Raw genomic sequence first — 19,357 nt, forward strand, 5'->3', positions numbered from 1 at the left:
AAATCATATTTCTTTTGCAGCACCACATGTGTCGTAGGTAGCGTGTTCATTATGGAGATCTGAAAGCATGCCTAAACCACTGGAAAGGCCTGATAAGCCGTTCCCCCAGCAATCTGCCTTAATGGTTAACATTAGGATTGGGAGTAGACCAGTCTGATCTCAGATCAGGGCAGTCAATACCTCAATCCCATTGGGCTAGGTCATCATGACTCTACAAGGTGTGTGTGTGTGTGTGTGTGTGTGTGTGTTGAGAGGGTACGGTAGTGTCATCGGCTGTGGCTGCTCTCCTGCTCTCAGAAGTGCTTTCATAAAACGAATTACAGACAGACAGGGTTTGATGTTGTTCTGCTACCAGCGGCTTTCATCAGACAGACCCATGCCTGTCTAGTCACAACAGGATATTGTGTGCACCTGCTATCTATAATTTGACTGGCAGCGGGCACACTCTTTTAGGACATTATTAGAATGCACCCATATTCCTCAAGCGGGTAATGCAGCACAGCATCTGGTTCCATCCCCCCTTTTTTTGGTTGTGATACTGAAACTAAACCTTCACTTTCAGGGCTGATATACTAGGCTATGTTTTTGATAGTGTATAACTATTGTATCTTAGTCATTGCTCCTGATTGCTGACCTGTGCAGGTGTTTGTCCCTGACGTGTCTTCTCTCCATTCAGGCCACGTGGTACCCTTGGCCTGTGTGTTACTGGAGATCTACGGTGATGCTGTAGCTGCTGCACTCTCGCTTGGGGGAAAGTGTCTATATGTTTTGCTCTGCTTTGTTAAACAGCTGTTATCCTGTTTTGTTATTTCTTAATCGACTCATTAGGTTTTTATTGACCTGTGCTTATTTCTCCGGCTGTGGCATTAATTCATATTTTAATGAGCTCTGGGGTAGTGTCTCAGCACCACTCTCCACAGTTTAGTGCAATTTTCTACTGCACTTCCACTCTCCCGTTCTGCTCTAGCGTTTCTATTAACTTCAACATTATTATAGATCATGTTGACCTGAGAGAATGTGCGTGATAGAAAATTGTTTCATCAGGATATTGAGAAAATAAATGGAATTTACAGGTAACTGCCAAAATAAAGGAAATGCTATCAACTTGACATAATAGGGCATTGGGCCACCACGAGCTGCCAGAACAACTTCAATGTACCTTGGCATAAATTATTGTGTCTGGAACTCTATTGGAGGGATGTGACACAATTCTCCCATGAGAAATTCCATAATTTGGTGTTTTGTTGATGGTGGTGGAAAGTGCTGTCTCAGGCGCTGCTCCAGAATCTCCCGTAACTGTTCAATTTGGTTGATCTGGTGATTGAGACACACACACCCTTTAAACCCCCTATGGTCCTTTTTTAACCTTTATTTAACTAGGGAAGTCAGTTAAGAACAAATTCTTATTTTCAATGACGGCCAAGGAACAGCGGGTTTACTGCCTGTTCAGATTTGTACCTTGTCAGCTCAGGGATTTGAACTTGCAACCTTCCGGTTACTAGTCCAACGCTCTAACCACTAGGCGACCCTAAGACCCCTCTTTGAAAGTCACAGATCTATCCTAGCCATGGTAGCCAAAAAAATGGGTAACTGGGCATTTCTATACATGACCCTAAGCATGATGGGATGTTATTTGCTGAATTAACTCAGGAACCACAACTGTGTGGAAGCACCTGCTTTCAATATACTTTGTCTCCCTCATTTACTCGTGTTTCCTTTAATTTGGCAAGTTAACTGTATGTGCTACTTGTTGGCAACAAATGGGCAATATACTGGCCATAATATGCAGTACTGTATATTTTTAGTATCCACCACTCCTCTCTAATCTCTTCCTCTTCCTCTCTCGTGATATATTCAGAAGTATTTTACATACAATGTATTTTGTGTGATAGGGAGGGAGAGATGGAGGGAGGTGGATGAAGGTCAGGAGCAGAAGCCACCAAGTGCCAACTCATGCAGTGTAGGCTGAAAGAGAGCGCAATGGCATGGTCTGTCTGGATCATTAACTTTAGTGCTGAGCCCCAGAGGGCTTTACCTTATGTCACAACTCTTTTGCTCTCTCTCTCTCTCATTTCACTCTCCCCCCCCCCTCCCTATCCCTCTCTCCTAACATTAACAGGGTCCTCTGGATGTCCTACATTCTTTGCATGAGCTGATGTTGTCAACTGCTGCCTGTAGTGATTTCTGGGTGACTTTTCCTGTCCTACTGGGATTTAAAGCCCTCCTGTAAAAAAATAGCTATTCTATTGCATTGAAGAGTCAAAGGGAACTCCATGCGTGTCTTACATGATTTGTTGCCCCACACAACAACCAAGCAGCCATAAACGATCATGTATCTGGGTCATTGTTATTTGAAACCTTGCAGAGCAAATCTGGCAAAACCCTCCTACAAAGCTGAAGCTTCTACTCTCCTAGAGCTGTTGAATGATCCACACACACTGTAGTCCAGTGGTTCAAAAATCAAATCAAATTTTATTGGTCACATACACACATTTACCAGATGTTGTAGTGAAATGCTTGTAAAGAAGTGGAGTGCTGGCTCGAGGTTGAGGTTTCCCTTCTAAGCAAAGGCTGATCCCAGATATTTGGCACAGATCTTGGATAAGCTTTAAGCACAGATCTAGGACCAGGACAAAATAACAACAGCAACTAAAACTATTCAGTGTTGAGGAACTTAATGAGGGCAGGGGGCTCCCCTTTTAGGTGACGTTTGTGAAAAATTTGTCTGTCATTGTTAACCCTTTCTCTTTATCTGGGGTGGTACTTTGTAGGGTTGGCGTGAATCACTGAAACCACTGTGACCCTTTCATTTACAACCCCCCCATCACCCTACTGTTGTAAGCCAAGCATGAGCTATGGTTTATTACCTAATTGTTTTATAGTGTACATTTGCGTCCTAATTTACCAAAGCTACTGGTTAGGTCTGGACCACCTAGATTATCTGCATCATCAGCAGTGATTTTAATTGTTTGTATTGGGCGGTTGCTTTTGATGACTTACACCTGCACATTTAAAAAGAGAGAACATTTATGGTTAGAATGGACTCTTAGAAGTATGGCTACCTAGTTAGGACAATGTCAGTGTTCTGAAAAGACAGAATAAGTGAATGGAATGTAGTTGATGCCTTTTTGGAATCTGCTCTAACCGTTCTGGTGCTCTCACATAAAGCCACACAAGGATAGGAACCCATTTTAGACCATTGAGATGCAGTGACGTGTGTGGAGCCCACTCCTTTGAACATTGTGCCTTCGGAAAGTATTCAGACCTCTTGACTTTTCCACATTTTGTTACATTACACCCTTATTCAAAACATTTTTTCATCCCTAGCATTCTACACACAATACCCCATAATGACACAGCAAAAAGTTATTTAGAAATGTATGCTAATTTATAACATAAAAAAATCATACCGTATTAACATAATTATTCTGACCCTTTGCTATGAGACTCAATTGAGCTCAGGTGCATCCTGTTTCCATTGTTTATCCTTGATTTTTCTACAACTTGGAGTCCACCTGTAAATTCAATTGATTGGACATGATTTGGAAAGGCACACAACTGTCAATATAAGGTCCCACTGTTGACAGTGCATGTCAGAAGAAAAACCAAGCCATAAGGTCGAAGGAATTGTCCAGGGGAGGGTACCAAAACATTTTTCTGCAGCATTTAAGGTCCCCAAGAACACAGTGGCCTCCATCACTCTTAAATGGAAGCAGATTGGAACCACCAAGACTCTTCTTAGAGTTGGCAGCCCGGGCAAACTGAGCAATCGAGGGAGAGGGAGGTGGGGGAGGTGACGAAGAACCCGATGGTCACTCTGACAGAGCTCCTTCCTCTGTGGAGATGGGAGAACCTTCCAGAAGGACAACCATCTCTGCAGTATTCCACCACTCAGGTCTTTATGGTAGAGGGACCAGACAGAAGCCCCTCTTCAGTAAAAGGCACATGACTGTCTGCTTGGAGTTTGCCAAAAGGCACCTAAAAACACGATTCTCTGGTCTGATGAAACCAACATTGAACTATTTGGCCTGAATGCCAAGCGTCACATCTGTTCTCTTATGGGAACTGTCAACTGTAGGACCTTATATAGACAGGTGTGTGCCTTTCCAAATCATGCCCAATCAATCAATTGAATTTACCACAGGTGGACTCAAATCAAGTTGTAGAAACATCTCAAGGATGACCAATGGAAACAGGATGCACCTAAGCTCAATTTCGAGTTTCAGAGCAAAGGGTGTGAATACTTATGTTAATAAGTTATTTCTGTTTAACATTTTTAATACGTTTGCAAAAATGTCAAACGTTTTTTTGTTGCTTTGTCTTTATGGTGTATTGTGTGTAGATTGATGAAAAAAAACTATTTAATCCATTTTAGAATAAGGCTGTAATGTAACAAAAACATTGAAAAGTGAATGGATCTGAATATATTCCGAATGCACTATACACTTAGTGTACCAAACATTAAGAACACCTGCCCTTTCCATGACTGACTATCCAGGTGAAAGCTGTGATCCCTTTTTGACGTCACCTGTTAAATCCACTTCAATCAGTGTAGATGAAATGGCGGAGTCAGGTTAAAGATGTCATTTAAAGCCTTGAGACAATTGAGAGATGGATTGTGGATGTGTGCCCATTCAGAGGTTGAATGGGCAAGACAAAATATTTAAGTGCCTTTGAACGGGGTATGGTAGTAGGTGTCAGGTGTACTGGTTTGAATGTGTCAAGAACTGCAACAGTCCTGGGTTTTACACACTCGAGTGTCCCATGTGTCTCAAGAATGTTCCACCAGCCAACTTGACACAACTGTGGGAAAATGTAGGCTGTTGTAAAGCCAAAATGGAGTGCAACTCAATATTAGGAAGGTGTTCCTAATGTTTTTTAAATTTTCAGTGTGTTTATATGGACACACCTACTGATTTAAGGATTTTTCTTTAGTTTGACTATTTTCTACATTGTAGAGTAATAGTGAACACATAAAAAAATATGAAATAACACATGGAATCATGTAGTAACCCAAAAAAGTGTTAAATAAATAAAAATCTATTTTATATTTGAGGTTCTTCAAAGTAGCCACCCGATGACAGTTTTCTACACTCTTGACATTATCTCAACCAGCTTCATGAGGTAGTCACCTGGAAAGCATTTCATTTAACAGGTGTGCCTTGTTAAAAGTTAATTTGTTGAATTTCTTTCCTTTTTAATGTGTTTGAGTCAATCAGTTATTCGGTGACAATGTAGAGGTGGAATACAGAAGATAGCCCTATTTGGTAAAAGACCAAATCCATATTATGGCAAGAACAACTCAAATAAGCAAAGAGAAATGACAGTCCATTACTTTAAGACATGAAATTCAGTCAATCTGGAAAAAGTCCAGCCTGGAAAAGAAGGTTTAAAGTTTCTTCAAGTGCAGTTGCAAAAACCATCCAGCGCTATGATGAAACTGGTTCTCATGAGAACCGCCACAGGAAAGGAATACCCAGAGTTACCCCTGCTGCGGAGGATAAGTTCATTCGAGTTGACTGCACCTCAGATTGCAGCCCAAATAAATGCTTCATAGAGTTCAAGTAGCAAACAGATCTCAACATCAACTGTTCAGAGTAGACTGTGTGAATCGGGCCTTCACGGTCAAATTGCTGAAAAGAAACCACTACTAAAGGAAACCAATGAAAAGAAGAGACTTGCTTGGGCCAAGAAACATGAACAATGGACATTAGACCGATGGAAATCTGTCCATTGATCTGATGAGTCCAAATGTTAGATTTTTGGTTCCAACTGTGTATCTTTGTGAGACGGATGATAGGTGAACGGATGATCTCCGCATGTGTGGTTCCCACCGTGAAGCATGGAGAAGGAGGTGTGATGGTGTGGGGGTGCTTTGCTGGTGACATTCTCAGTGATTTATTTAGAATTCAAGGCACATATAACCAGCATGGCCACCACAGCATTCTGCAGCGATACGCCATCCTGTCTAGTTGGCGCTTAGTGGGACTATCATTTGTTTTTCAACAGGACAATGCCCCAACACACCTCCAGGCTGTGTAAGGGCTATTTGACCAAGAATGAGAGTGATGGAGTGCTGCATCAGATTATCTGGTCTCCACAATCACCCAACATCAACCCATTTGAGATGGTTTGGGATGAGTTGGACTGCAGAGTGAAAGAAATGCTGAGCACTTGTTGGCTGCTTATGTGGAAACTCCTTCAAGACTGTTGGAAAAGCATTCCAGGTGAAGCTGGTTGAGAGAATGCCAAGTGTGTGCAAAGCTGTCATCAAGGAAAAGGGTGGCTACTTTGAAGAATCTCACATTTTAAATATATTTTGTTTAATACTTTTTTGGTTACTACATGATTCTATATGTGGTATTTCATAGTTTTGATGTGATCACTATTTTTCTACAATGTAGAAAATAGTAAAAAATAAAGAAAAACCCTTGAATGAGTAGGTGTGTCCAAACTTTTGACTTGCACTGTGTGTAAGTGCCAAAATAAAGGAAACACCAACATAAAGTATCTTTAGTAGGGCGTTGGGACACCACGAGCCAGAACAGCTTAAAAGCACCTTGGCATAGATTCTACAAGTGTCTGGAATTTTATTGGAGGGATACGATGCCATTCTGCCACGAGATATTCCAAAATTTGGTGTTTTGTTGATGGTGGTGGAAATACTATCTCTAGCACCGCTCTAGATTCTCCCATAAGCATACAATTGGGTTGACATTTGGTACCTGAGACAGCCATGGCATATGGTTGACATCGTTTTCAAATCATTCAGTGACCACTCTTGCCCCGTGGATCTGGGAATTGTCATCCTATGGGAGCATAGCCATGGAAGCCAAAATAATGGTCAAAATTACAACGTTAAGCACTTTTAGTTCCTCAGTAGGTAGAAAGACGCTATATAAAGCCAATCCATTATTTTTATTTATTTGTTTAATTTTATTTAAGTAGGCAAGTCAGTTTATAACAAATTCTTATTTACAATGACTGCCTACCAAAAAGCAAAAGGCCTCCTTAGGGAACGGGGGCTGGGATAAAATATATATATATATATATATATATATATATATATATAGGACAAAACACACATCACAACAAGAAAGACCTTAGACAACAACATGGCAAGTCAGCAACGCATGACAAAACAGCATGGTAGCACCACAACATGGTAGCAGCCAAAAACAGGGTACAAACATTGTTCAGCACAGACAGCAGCACAAAGGGCAAGAAGGTAGACAATACATCACGCAAAGCAACCACAACTGTCAGAGTGTCCATGATTGAGTCTTTGAATGAAGAGATTGAGAGAAAACTGTCCAGTTTGAGTGTTTGTTGCAGCTCGTTCCAGTCGGTAGCTGCAGCGAACTGAAAAGACGAGCGACTCAGGGATGTGTGTGCTTTGAGGACCTTTAGCAGAATGTGACTGGCAGAACGGGTGTTGTACGTGGAGGATGAGGGCTGCAGTAGATATCTCAGATTATTATTAAGATGGCCTGCCCAGAATTTGTATACATGAGCCTAAGCATGATGGGTTGTTATTTGCTTAATTAACTCAAGAACCACACCTGTGTGGAAGCCCCATGCTTTCAATGTACTAATTATCCCTCATTTAATTGTTTTTCCATTATTTTGGTTCGTGAGGGCTACTTTCAGAACTACTGGCTAAAAACAATACAAAAATACTGGGATTCTCTTTAAAGGATGTCATCATGTTAATATCTTGTGTTTGTCTCTCTCTGCCCCCCAGATGTTCTTGACAGTGTACCTCAGTAACAATGACCAGCATTTTACCGAGGTGCCCGTTACCCCGGAGACTCTGTGCCGGGACGTGGTGGAGCTGTGTAAGGAGCCCGGAGAGACAGAATGCCACCTGGCTGAGATGTGGCGCGGATCTGGTGAGCCTTCTCCCCTTTACAACTGTAGATGCCTGTCAATCTGACAACTAACACCTGTAGAGGCCTGTGAAATAAGGAACCTGGACCAGTAACAATATCTATGATCTAGTGATTACTTGAGGGAAACACATCTAGGCTAATCTTCTAATCAAACTTCAAGAGCATATGAAACATAAATAGGGAGAGTTTTGAGACAAAATACTATTTTGGAAAGCACACAAAGAAGCGAGGTGTGCTGACTGTGTGCCAACTGGCCAGACTTGATGCTTCTACTGAAGAGCTCAACTTTGTCTGTGTCTCTGTTGCTAATAAATTGGGTGTGTTATTCCCTAAAAAAACAGTTGCACACTGTTTTGCGGTCTGCACTGATGTGAAACTGTCTGTGCGTTCTAGGCTTGGAAGATATACTGTTTATACTGTTTTTTTTCCCTAAATTATTTGGTTTGCTAGCTAAGTGGCTAGATGTCAAGATCAAGCTTATTGGTTACAGCAGAGACATTCAAACGCCTCCTGTATCAAGATCCCTGTTGCCTAAATGGTTTTATTCATCAAAAACATTAGCACACCTTGTGTGCAATTCCGGTAATACCGTATGCCCCGGTATGATACAGAAACGGTATGACGGTATGACAATCTGGATACTGCCCTACCCTAGTGTGTTTATTTGACTGTAATTTTTTGTTAAGAGTGACAACATGATCAATGTGTTTGGAACATTCTAAATACATTGGTGCAATACTCAACTATGTGATTAGTACTTCTGTATAATGAAAAGATGGATGAGGGTGTTAAAGGGTGGAGTGGTTGACTAATAGGCCTGTTGGATCAGAACCAGCTCAGCTGAAAGCATCAACAACATATCTTTGTCCTTCCCTGAGGTACCACCTCTCTGGGACATGAAGTGAACATGTGACTCGTTTCAGGAAGCTAGGTGTATGTCACGTGTCACTACTTCACTGAAGAGGCATTTGAATGTAAATATGTATTTTTTTTAATCAGAATGCGTTTTTTGGTAGAAATGCCTTCTGGAACGTGAACTGCCTTAACTTCTTATGAATGGAATCCCGTTAACGGGATTGGTATGACAACAGCCAGTGAAAGTGCAGAGAGCCACATCATTTTACAGAAATACTCATTATAAATGTTGATGAAAATACTATTTTTAGACATGGAAATATAGATATACCTCTCCATAATGCAACCGCTGTGTCAGATAAAAAAATAAAAAAAACTTTATGGAAAAAGCAAACCATGCAATAATCTGAGACGGCGCTCAGAAAAAAAAAATATCCGCCATGTTGGAGAACAGAAATCAGAAATAACATTAAAAATATTCCATTATCCTTGATAATCTTCATCAGAATGCACTCCCAGGAATCCCAGTTCCACATTAAATGTTTGATTTAGTTCGATAATGTCCATCATTTATGTCTAAAGAGCTACTTTTGTTGGCACGTTTGTTGAACAAATCCAAAGTTATGAAGCGCGTTCCCTAGTTGCAGACAAAATGTCAAAAAGTTCTGTTCCTGTCCGTAGAAACATGTCAAACAATGTATGGAATCAATCTTTAAGATGTTTTTAACATAAAACGTCAATAATGGTCCAACCGGCGATTTCCATTGTCTTCAGAAGTGCAATGGAACAGAACTCCCGCTCATGTGAACGCGCATGGTCAGAGCATGTTCAGCTCATGGTAGACTTGACTGATTCCTCTCTGATTCGGTCCCACTTCACAGTAGTATCCCCAAACAAGTTTCTAAAGACGGTTGACATCTAGTGGAAGTGCAACATAACCAATATCCCACTGTGTATTCAATCGGGGCTGGGTTGAAAATCGACCAACCTCAGATTTCCCACTTCCTCTTTGGATTTCTTCTCAGGTTTTTGCCTGCCATATGAGTTCTGTTATACTCACATACAGCATTCAAACAGTTTTAGAAACTTCAGAGTGTTTTCTATCCAATATTACTAATAATATGCATATATTAGCAACTGGGACTGAGGAGCAGGTCGTTTACTCTGGGCACCTTTCATCCAAGCTACTCAATTCTGCCCCTGCAGCCATAAGAAGTTAATAAGAAACTTGTATGCCATCTGTAAATATGAATACAGTTGTTACATTTACGAGCCTAGTTGGTTTAGCCACAGTAAAAGTCAGGAACCTTCCCACTAGCCATGCTTGGTAGAGATAATGGATGGGCTGGACATGCCGAGAGATGAGTTCGGATTGGTCTGCTATGCAGCATGCTTCTGCCTAATAACAAAGGGCTACTCTATGTGTAGGTAATCCTTTCTAACACTTTTTTTTTAAGATATCACAATTAACTACAAAAGTGTTGCTCTCCACTTTCTGGAGGACTGTTTTGAAATCAGTGAAATGCCCGGTGGAAACAGAGTATGATAGCTAAGGAGATGGAGAACATTCTTGCGTTTGATTGCAAATATGTGGAGGGAGTCAAAGGGAACACACGAAGGCTGTTGTAATCCGGAGACAGGTGTTTTATACATCTCCAAACTAAGGGCAACCATGGCATCCGTGACAGAGAGGGAGAAGAGTTCATCCATGGTTATGGGTAATTGAGTCTAGTTAGCTACATTTTCAGATATTATAAGTTTCTCTAATTTTGTCCGAAAGTCGTTTCCGTCAAGTTAAAGCGTACTGTCAGCTAGCTAGTTAACATGACCTAGCTGGCTCGCTAGCTAAAGTTACAAATAATATTACTCACAGATCATACATGTATCTCAGAGCCATTTGAATTGCTACATGTCTAAACAAAATACTGGAGTACTATGCAAGTTACCATTTCACTGTACCGTTTACACCTTCTGTATCCTGTGACAAATGCATTTAGATTTTAGTTGATATAGTGTGTGTTTGTTAGGATACCACGTTAGGCCAAGTTCTAATATTCTCCAGGAGAATGCCCTGCTTTTATTTTGCCATGATCACATCCGTAAGCTATTTTCTGTAATTTGCTTGCTATCAACTTGTAAATCATGATCTTGTTGTGAGGTTATTTTCCCTGTAATAATGAATACAAATTAGCTGAAGTTAAGATGTTGTCAGCTATATAATACGGTCATTATTTGAACTGGCTAGCCTGCTAACTTAACATTTTGCTGGCTAGCTAACAAGCTAGAAACAAACCAAAACATTGCTTAGAAAGTTGCATTTTGTTGCCTGGTTTGCTAGATTAACATATACTAAATTCATGTTCAAACAGATGGGTTTATTGGCGTTAAAATATACCAGTTATGCAACCCACATTATTCTCACCTGGCAACCATCGTTATGCACACCTGGACTTCATCAGTACCTTGATTACTTCCCCTTTTATTTAGCCCTCATTAGCCTCAGTCTTCAGGCAGTATTGGTTTGTTTTCATGTTCAGTACGCAGCTCCTGTTTTGTTCATTTGCCTTTCATCATTGTTATTAAACTCTCCTTCTGCACCTGCTTCCAGGACTCCCTGTGTAATCATGACAAAGGGCCATTTTTTAAAAAGTGGGTTATACGTTTTTCAACTTTCAAAGCAGAATTACTTTCCCAGTGTTCCTCAGCTGTAGTGTATGATGTACCATTTTCTAGCTCTGAGTCTCTACTTTTATCCAATGTAAAAAAAAGAAAAGAAAACACAATTTCAAATTTTTCTACTTAAGTCTTGATTAAATGCATATCTTCAAAATGTAGACTAGCCTCCCCCAGTCAGTGTGGTCTGATCGGATTCACAAACCACACAACACGTGTCATACGACACACACATTGACTGCTTTTCTTTTGAGACTAAATTACTAACATTTACAGCTGTATGTTTGTCCAATGTATGGATGCTGGATTGGCAGTCGCATGCGTGTACATTTTTTCTACTCTTGTCACTTTAAACCAACGACGTAAAACACATCGATACTGCTAGGCAGGGTTAGAATTAAAGCACAGATATTTTTTGGGGTGATGGTGGGTTTAACCTTTTTTAATTTATTTTATTTTATAGGATGTGCCCATGTCATTATTTCCAAATCTTGGGGGGTGCAATGATTTGTTATGGTTTATTGTTTTCCCAAGCACCACTAACTCGATTCCATAACATCCTAAACCTGTGTGTGTGTGTGTGTGTTCTCTAGTCTAACCCCTTCTTCTCTTCCCCACCTCCACTCCCCCCATCAGAGCGACCTGTAGGAGATGGGGAGCGGATGCTGGACGTGCTTCAGCGCTGGGGACAGCACAGGGCAGAGGTGCGCTTCTTCCTGCGTCATGACCGAGCGCCCAGCAGAGAATCAGGTTAGTTCCCAACCACCTAACAGGATGAGATGGATACAGAAGAACAACAGCATGCCACACACCACACATACAGTACCAGTCAAAAGTTTGGACACACCTACTCGTTCAAGGTTTTTTAAATATATTTTTTAAAACTATTTTCTGCATTGTAGAATTATAGTGAAGACATCAAAATTATTAAATAACACATATGGAATCATTTAGTAACCAAAAAAAGTGTTAAATCAAAATAAATGTTTATGTTTGAGATCCTTCAAAGTTGCCACCCTTTGCCTTGGTAACAGCTTTGCACACTATTGGCTTTCTCTCAACCAGCTTCATGATGTAGTCACCTAGAATGTTTTTCAAGTAGCAGGTGTGCCTTGAAAATTTGTGGAATTTCTTTCATTCTTAATGCGTTTGAGACACTCAGTTGTGTTGTGACAAGATAGGGGTGGTATAGAGAAGAGAGTCCTATTGGGCAAAATACCAAGTCCATGTTATGGCAAGAAGAAGTAAGAAAAGAGAAATGAAAGTCCATCATTACTTTAAGACATGAAGGTCAGTCAATCTTGATGCAAAAAGCATTAAGCGCTGTGTTGAAACTGGCTCTCACGAGGACCGCCACAGGAAAGGAAGATCCAGAGTTACCTCTGCTGCAAAGGATAAGTTCATTAGAGTTACCAGCCTCAGAAATTGCAGGCCAAATAAATGCTTCAGAGTTCAAGTAAAAGACACATCTCAACATCAACTGTTCAGAGAAGACTGCGTGAATCAGGCCTTCATGGTCAAATTTCTTCAAAGTAACCACTACTAAAGGACATGAGTAAGAACAGGAGACTTGCTTGGGCCAAGAAACATGATCAATGGACATTAGACCGGTGGAAATCTGTCCTTTGATCTGATGAGTTTGGCTTCAACCGCCGTGTCTTTGTGAGACGCAGAGTAGGTGAACGGATGATCTCTGCATGTGTGGTTCCCACCGTGAAGCACGGAGAAGAAGGTGTGATATTGTAGTGGTGCTTTGCTGGTGACACTGTCTGTGATTTATTTAGAATTCAAGGCACACTTAACCAGCATGGCTACAACAGCATTTTACAGCGATACAGCATCCCATCTGGTTTGCGCTTAGCTGGACTAACACTCCAGGCTGTGTAAGGGCTATTTAACCAAGAAGGAGAGTGATGGAGTACTGCATCAGATGACCTGGCCTCCACAATCATCCGACCTCAACTCAATTGAGATGGTTTGGGATGAGTTAGAGCGCAGAGTGAAAGAAAAGCAGCCAAGTGCTCAGCATATAACTCCTTCAAGACTGTTGGAAAAGCATTCCAGGTAAAGCTGGTTGAGAGAATGCCAAGAGTGTGCAAAACTGTCATCAAGGCAAAGGGTGGCTACTTTGAATAATGTAAAATATATTTGTTGAACACTTTTTATTTTGTTACTATATGTGTTGTTTTAATGTCTTCACTATTATTCTACAATGTATAAAATAGTAAAAATAAAGAAACCCTTGAATGAGTAGGTGTGTCCAAACTTTTGACTTGTACTGTATATACACATGTTCATAAACACACGAGCCCTGTTATCAATTACGTGACAAGTTGTTAGAAAGTAGAAACTCGGATGGCCCTCCCTCCCCACAAGACATGGATTGTACAACAGAAGCCTAAAACCCCCTTTATCCACATATGCCTACAGATTGCTATTACAAGTTTTCAAATTCCAGACAAGCCTTCATTGACCTAATGCTCCAGGGCTGTCATTGTGAAGGGGTGTTCAAATCACATCTCTAAAAAATGAGTTAGTCCTCTGGTGGTGGGGATCCTCTCAGCCCCTCGTTGCATAACTACTAAGCCCTTGACCCCTCACAGCTTGGATATGGCTCTGGGATTAGATGGCTGTTTTCCTTTCTTGACATTTTAGCCTGTTCTTTTTTTTCCCCCACACTGTTAGCTTGTTTGTACTTAGGCCATGTCTTCGTAGTTGGCTCCCATTGCGTTCTTTCCGATAAGAGTTAGTTAGCCTTGTTAGTTAGTCTTGTGATATAATCCGCTAACTAAGCATTTTGTTTTCTCCTATAGAGAGGGCTTAGCCTTTTTTCCCCTCCCATCTCCTTTCTTTTTTCTCATAAAATGAGCTTAGCTAGCTACCAAAAGAGATGGCTATTTGCTCCATTAAGTTAACTAAGTAGCCTATTAAGTTAATTTGCCAATGTGATATCATTACCTTGTAGGCTACTTATTTGTCCAGAGTTAGTTTTAGTGTATTATTTTGCCCCAGAATAGTCCCCAGGCATAGCCCATGATTGTAACAGAGGTTGTCCAAAACTTTTATTTAAGTTACTTGGTAAAGGCTTTATCTTGGGCCGGGGATTAGATCAGGTTCATTGGCTCCCTAAAGCCTCCCCAACCACACAAATACGCTACGCATGTGCACCTACACACATTCTGACTCTATGAGCAGCTCCTCAGAAACCCAGAGTGCTGTAGTAAATTTGGAGATTATGACCTGTCTCTGGCGACACTGATCTCTTTGTGCTGGCTGAGTGGTTTAGTTTGTTGCTAATGCTGGCCAGTCTGTATTTGTGTAACCTCTTTGTGAACCCTACTCTCCAGCTGAAGGAACCTTTTGCAGAACGTGTGTCAGTGTATGGTATCTGAGCGAGCAGTCTCTTTTTCAGTCACTCATATCAGCTGTAATTCCAACGAACACTTTGCGAAAGTTTCTCATAGTTTCCTAAGCAGACTTGGTGGTGTTTTAATGTTTCCAGTCCCCAAAAAAACTTCTGCTACTTTACTCTTCTCTCCGAGTGTCTTTGACTGAGGTTTTGGTGTGTTTCAGGTGGCTCCCGAGGATCAGACTCAAAGAGGAATGGAGTGAAGAGCCCCTCAGATAGACGGATGGAGAACGGGGTGAGTTCAGAAACCATTGACTTTAGACAAACACTTGGAGACCTTTTAAAACAGTTTTTCATTCAGTCACTCACTCACTCAATGTACATGTACATTTCCTATCCTATGATTCGTTGGACTGGGCTATGTTTGACCATTTCCTCTCCCTGCTCTTGGTATGCTGGTGTTAGTTTCAGACTTTTGAACCTGTAACAGCTATAGCTTCCAAAGACAAGGAGCGGGAAAAACGGGTTTGGTTACTCCTGTGTCACCAATCGCGCAAAAAGAAATCCCTATATTTGAGCTTGTGCTATTTACCCACATGCAGAGACTGTACTTGTTCTACTTGGCTTCAGGCCTGTCCTGACAGATGCAAAACACATATTTCTCTTGGTTTGGAGTGAGAGAGAGAGGGTGTTTGTACGTAGACTATTCAGTGTTTGTCTTACTTTACCAACGCTCGTGTGTGTGTGTGTGCGTTGGCGTGTGTAACTGACTCTCTGTCTGTTGTGCAGGTGTCGGCCCCACGGATGGACATGACTCTGGCTGAGCTGCAGGAAATGGCTGCCAGACAGCAGCAGCAGATAGATGCACAGCAACAACTCCTCGCCTCCAAGGTAACAAGGGAGGGAGGGTAGAAAGAAAGAGAGGCGGGTGGAAAGGGGCTAATGAGACATGGATGAAGAAGGAAAGCAAGAGGGAGCAAGTGGGGTCAGATGAAAGAGGGAGATGCTGAGAGCAAGAGAAAGTGAAAGAGGGTGGGTAAAGTGATGGAAATAAATGGAGAGATTGAAAAACAGTGATGGTGTGAGACAGAGGGAGGGGACTATTAAAGACAAGGACAAAGTGATAGAGAAAAGTTGAGAAGGGGCTGGTTCATGGGATGGCCTTGAGCAGGTGGAGTGATGGAGAAGGTAACAAACAGGGAAATCAAAACATGTTATGTCACATGCACCAAATACAACTGGTGTAGACTTTACAGTGAAATGCTTGCTTATGATCCCTTCCCAACAATGCAGAGTAAAACAAATAATAATACAAAGAAAACATTTAATAAAATAGTAAGACAAGGAATAAAATAAAATGCACAAGAATGGAGCTTTATATGTATGTATGTATGTATGTACTGTGTGTATTTATGTGTGTGTATGTATGTATGTATGTATGTATGTACTGTGTGTATTTATGTGTGTGTATGTATGTATGTATGTATGTATGTAATGTATGTATGTATGTATGTATGTATGTATGTATGTATGTATGTATGTATGTATGTATGTATGTATGTATTTGTGTGTGTATTGTGTGTATACAGCATATACAGTAGTCTAGTGAGTGTGCGTTGGGTCAGTGCAGATAGTTTGGGTAACAATTATTTTACTATTTAGCAGTCTTATCGCTTGGGGGTCCGAGTGAGTTTATAAAAACTGTCATCTCCTACCATTTTGATAGATTGGAGACTGTCAGAAAACGTGGTTGTAACATTAATAATTTGGTTGTTATTCCATTGGTTCCCTCGAGGCAGAGTGGCCCACACTCATTGAATATGCCGCTTTTAAATGTTAGAGCAATCACAACTAAAACCTTTTCTTGTGAATGACCTCCATTACTGAGTGCAAAGTTGATTGCATGTGTCTCACTGAAACATGGCTGTCATCAGACTGTTGTGCTGCTCTTATTGAATCTTACCCCCCGGACTACAGCTTTTCATATTCTAACAGAAAAGGGTGTGGGGTCAGCCTCTATTTTTACTAATGCTCTCCTCTGTAAGGACATTTCGTTTGGCAACTTTGGGTGTTTTAAGCATCATGTTTTACTGTTTAAATGTCAGCCACCAGTACTGGCCATCACCCTGTATAGGCCGCCAAGGCACTAACCCACTTTCTTTACTGATGTATCTGAACTATTGTCTATTGTCCTTAAGAACTATGCCAAAGTCATTGTCTTGAGTGATTTTAATATTCATGTTGACAAAGAGACCGACTCCAAGGCCATTGAATTTATGAATCTTTTGAGCTCTATGGACTTTATCCAACATGTTACTGTGCCCACCCATAAACAAGGCCTGGTTATTACCAATGGGCTTTCTATTGACATGTCCTCTATTGTTTGTTGCTTTACCTGCTCACCAATGTGTATTGTTTACTACCTTGATGCCCATAGCACAGGATAATACTGAATGCATCATTAAGAAATGCTATCTTACCTCTGAAGTTGCTGCAGATTTTTAGTGTATGAACAATACTCCACCTTCCTCTTGTGATGATTTAATTGATCACTTTAATATCAAATTAAGGGCCACCATTGATGCCATAGCTCCAGTAAAGTTGAAAAAGGCCACATCCAAACACTTGGTTGTGTGAGGAAACTAATCCATTTAAGAGAAATTGCAGAAAGGCAGAGCGGAAGTGGAGAAAGTCAAAGTTGCAGGTCCGTTATGCTATTCTGAGAGAGCAAGTTGGCATGTCCAGTACTAGTCAAAAGTTCAGACACACCTACTCATTCAAGGGTTTTTCTTTATTTGTACTATTTTCTGCATCTCATCCATGCCTTACTGCATTACATGTCTGAAATGTGCTGTAAGAATAAATATAGATTTGATTTGATTAACCAGGAGAGCGGCCAAGTTAACATGCCTTGCTGGAAAATACACTACTGTTTTAAAGTATAACCTTTCTCAGGAAATACATGTCACGTTTATGGCACAATGAGTAGTTCATTGTTAAACTTTGACTGTAGTCATATTCAAATGTTCAATTATAACCAATGACAGGTACTGTATGTTTGACAGGATAGCATGCCATAAAAGCAGCATTTAATATAATTGAAAACAGGTCATAGATACACCAAAATGTACATGCATTTAAAATTATATAGTAGGCTGTCAATTAAATGGTGAAGTAAAAAAAATGACTTTGTTCGGGGAAGGTGTAGGAGCAGCTGCTATGGTTTATAAAACATCAGGCCTCCGTAACCATCCTCTTTCTTTTCTCTTACTCTCCCCTCCACAGGAGCAGTGTCTGCTACCTGAAGCCACAGCAGAGGCAGCAAAAACACTGTAATAACGCAATCTCTCCTCCCTACTCCTCCTGTCTTTAGGAGCAGCGTCTGCGCTACATGAGGCAGCAGCAGCAAGCGTCCGAGCAGGAGAAGTTGCAGCGTCTCAAGGAGAATGTGGAGAACCAGGAGACCAGGCTGAAGAAGGTCCGGGCCCTCAAGGGCCAGGTGGAGCAAAAACGCCTCAGCAACGGCAAGCTAGGTGAGCACAGTGCTGCTATGAATGGGCAAGGGATTGGTTGTTGTTTGGATTGACTGAGCGGTGAATTGATTGGTGGATTTGTGTAGGATGACTGACTGATCGATTGGTTCTAACCTCCTCTCTCTCGTCTTTAGTGGAGGAGATAGAGCAGATGAACAGTCTGTTCCAACAGAAGCAGAAGGAGCTGGTGGTGGCTGTGTCCAAGGTGGAGGAGCTCAGCAGACAGCTGGAGATGCTCAAGAACGGCAAGATGGACTCCTTCCACGACAACCAGAGCTCTGTGGCTGAACTGGACCTCCTCTACAAAGAGCTGCAGGTGTGTATGATTGGAGTTTGCAGATGTGGGACAATTTAAAATTCCATTGTACTTGAACTAAATCCCAGGAGCTCAGTTGTTAGAAAGTGTTTTACATATGCAGGCTATTTAGCCCAGGTCTGATTTCAAATCACGTACATTTTGTATGTGGCTTGTGTGGGACTCAAACCCTGAACTATCTTTACTACCATGCCCTAACTAATCAAATGAGCCATCAGAACCACTGGTTCATAGCCTCATACAGTGCCTTCAGAAAGTATTCACACCCCTTGACTTTTTCGACATTTTGTTCTTTTACAGCCTGAATTTAAAATTAAATTGCGATTATTCTTTTATTTTTGGTCACTGGCCTACACACATTACCATGATGTCAAAGTGGAATAATGTTTTTCGAAATGTTTACAAATGAATTAAAAATGAGCTGAAATGTCTTGAGTTAATAAGTATTCAACCCCTTTGTTATGGCCAGCTTAAATAAATTGAAGAGTAATAATGTGCTTAACAAATCACATAAGTTGCATGGACTCACTCTTTGTGCAATAAGAGTGTTTAACATGATATTTGAATGACTACCTCATCTCTATACTCCACACATACAATTATCTGTAAGGTCCCTCGTTCAAGCAGTACATTTCAAACACAGACCAGGGAGGTTTCCAATGCCTCGCAGAGAAGCGCACCTATTGGTAAATGGGTAAAACAAAACAAAAAAAAGCAGACATTGAATATCCATTTGAGC

General features: G+C 41.0%; 1 protein-coding gene across 4 annotated transcripts in view; it reads left to right on the plus strand.

Annotated features, from left to right (window-relative positions):
• Positions 1 to 19,357, plus strand: part of LOC110502460 (apoptosis-stimulating of p53 protein 2) — a 54,168-nt gene that overhangs the window by 7,642 nt on the left and 27,169 nt on the right. For 2 of the 4 annotated variants that reach the window (XM_021580484.2, XM_021580486.2), the window contains exons 2-7: positions 7,745 to 7,892; positions 12,057 to 12,170; positions 14,994 to 15,064; positions 15,559 to 15,660; positions 18,143 to 18,302; positions 18,437 to 18,618. In XM_021580484.2, coding sequence (XP_021436159.2) covers positions 7,745 to 7,892; positions 12,057 to 12,170; positions 14,994 to 15,064; positions 15,559 to 15,660; positions 18,143 to 18,302; positions 18,437 to 18,618 — 777 coding nt within the window. Of the gene's footprint in view, positions 1 to 7,744; positions 7,893 to 10,805; positions 11,397 to 12,056; positions 12,171 to 14,993; positions 15,065 to 15,558; positions 15,661 to 18,142; positions 18,303 to 18,436; positions 18,619 to 19,357 lie in introns of those variants that run through there. The other 2 variants (XM_036959958.1, XM_036959957.1) reach the window with 2 other exon arrangements.

Source organism: Oncorhynchus mykiss, chromosome 23 (assembly GCF_013265735.2).
Source record: "Oncorhynchus mykiss isolate Arlee chromosome 23, USDA_OmykA_1.1, whole genome shotgun sequence".
Classification (NCBI taxonomy): domain Eukaryota; kingdom Metazoa; phylum Chordata; class Actinopteri; order Salmoniformes; family Salmonidae; genus Oncorhynchus; species Oncorhynchus mykiss.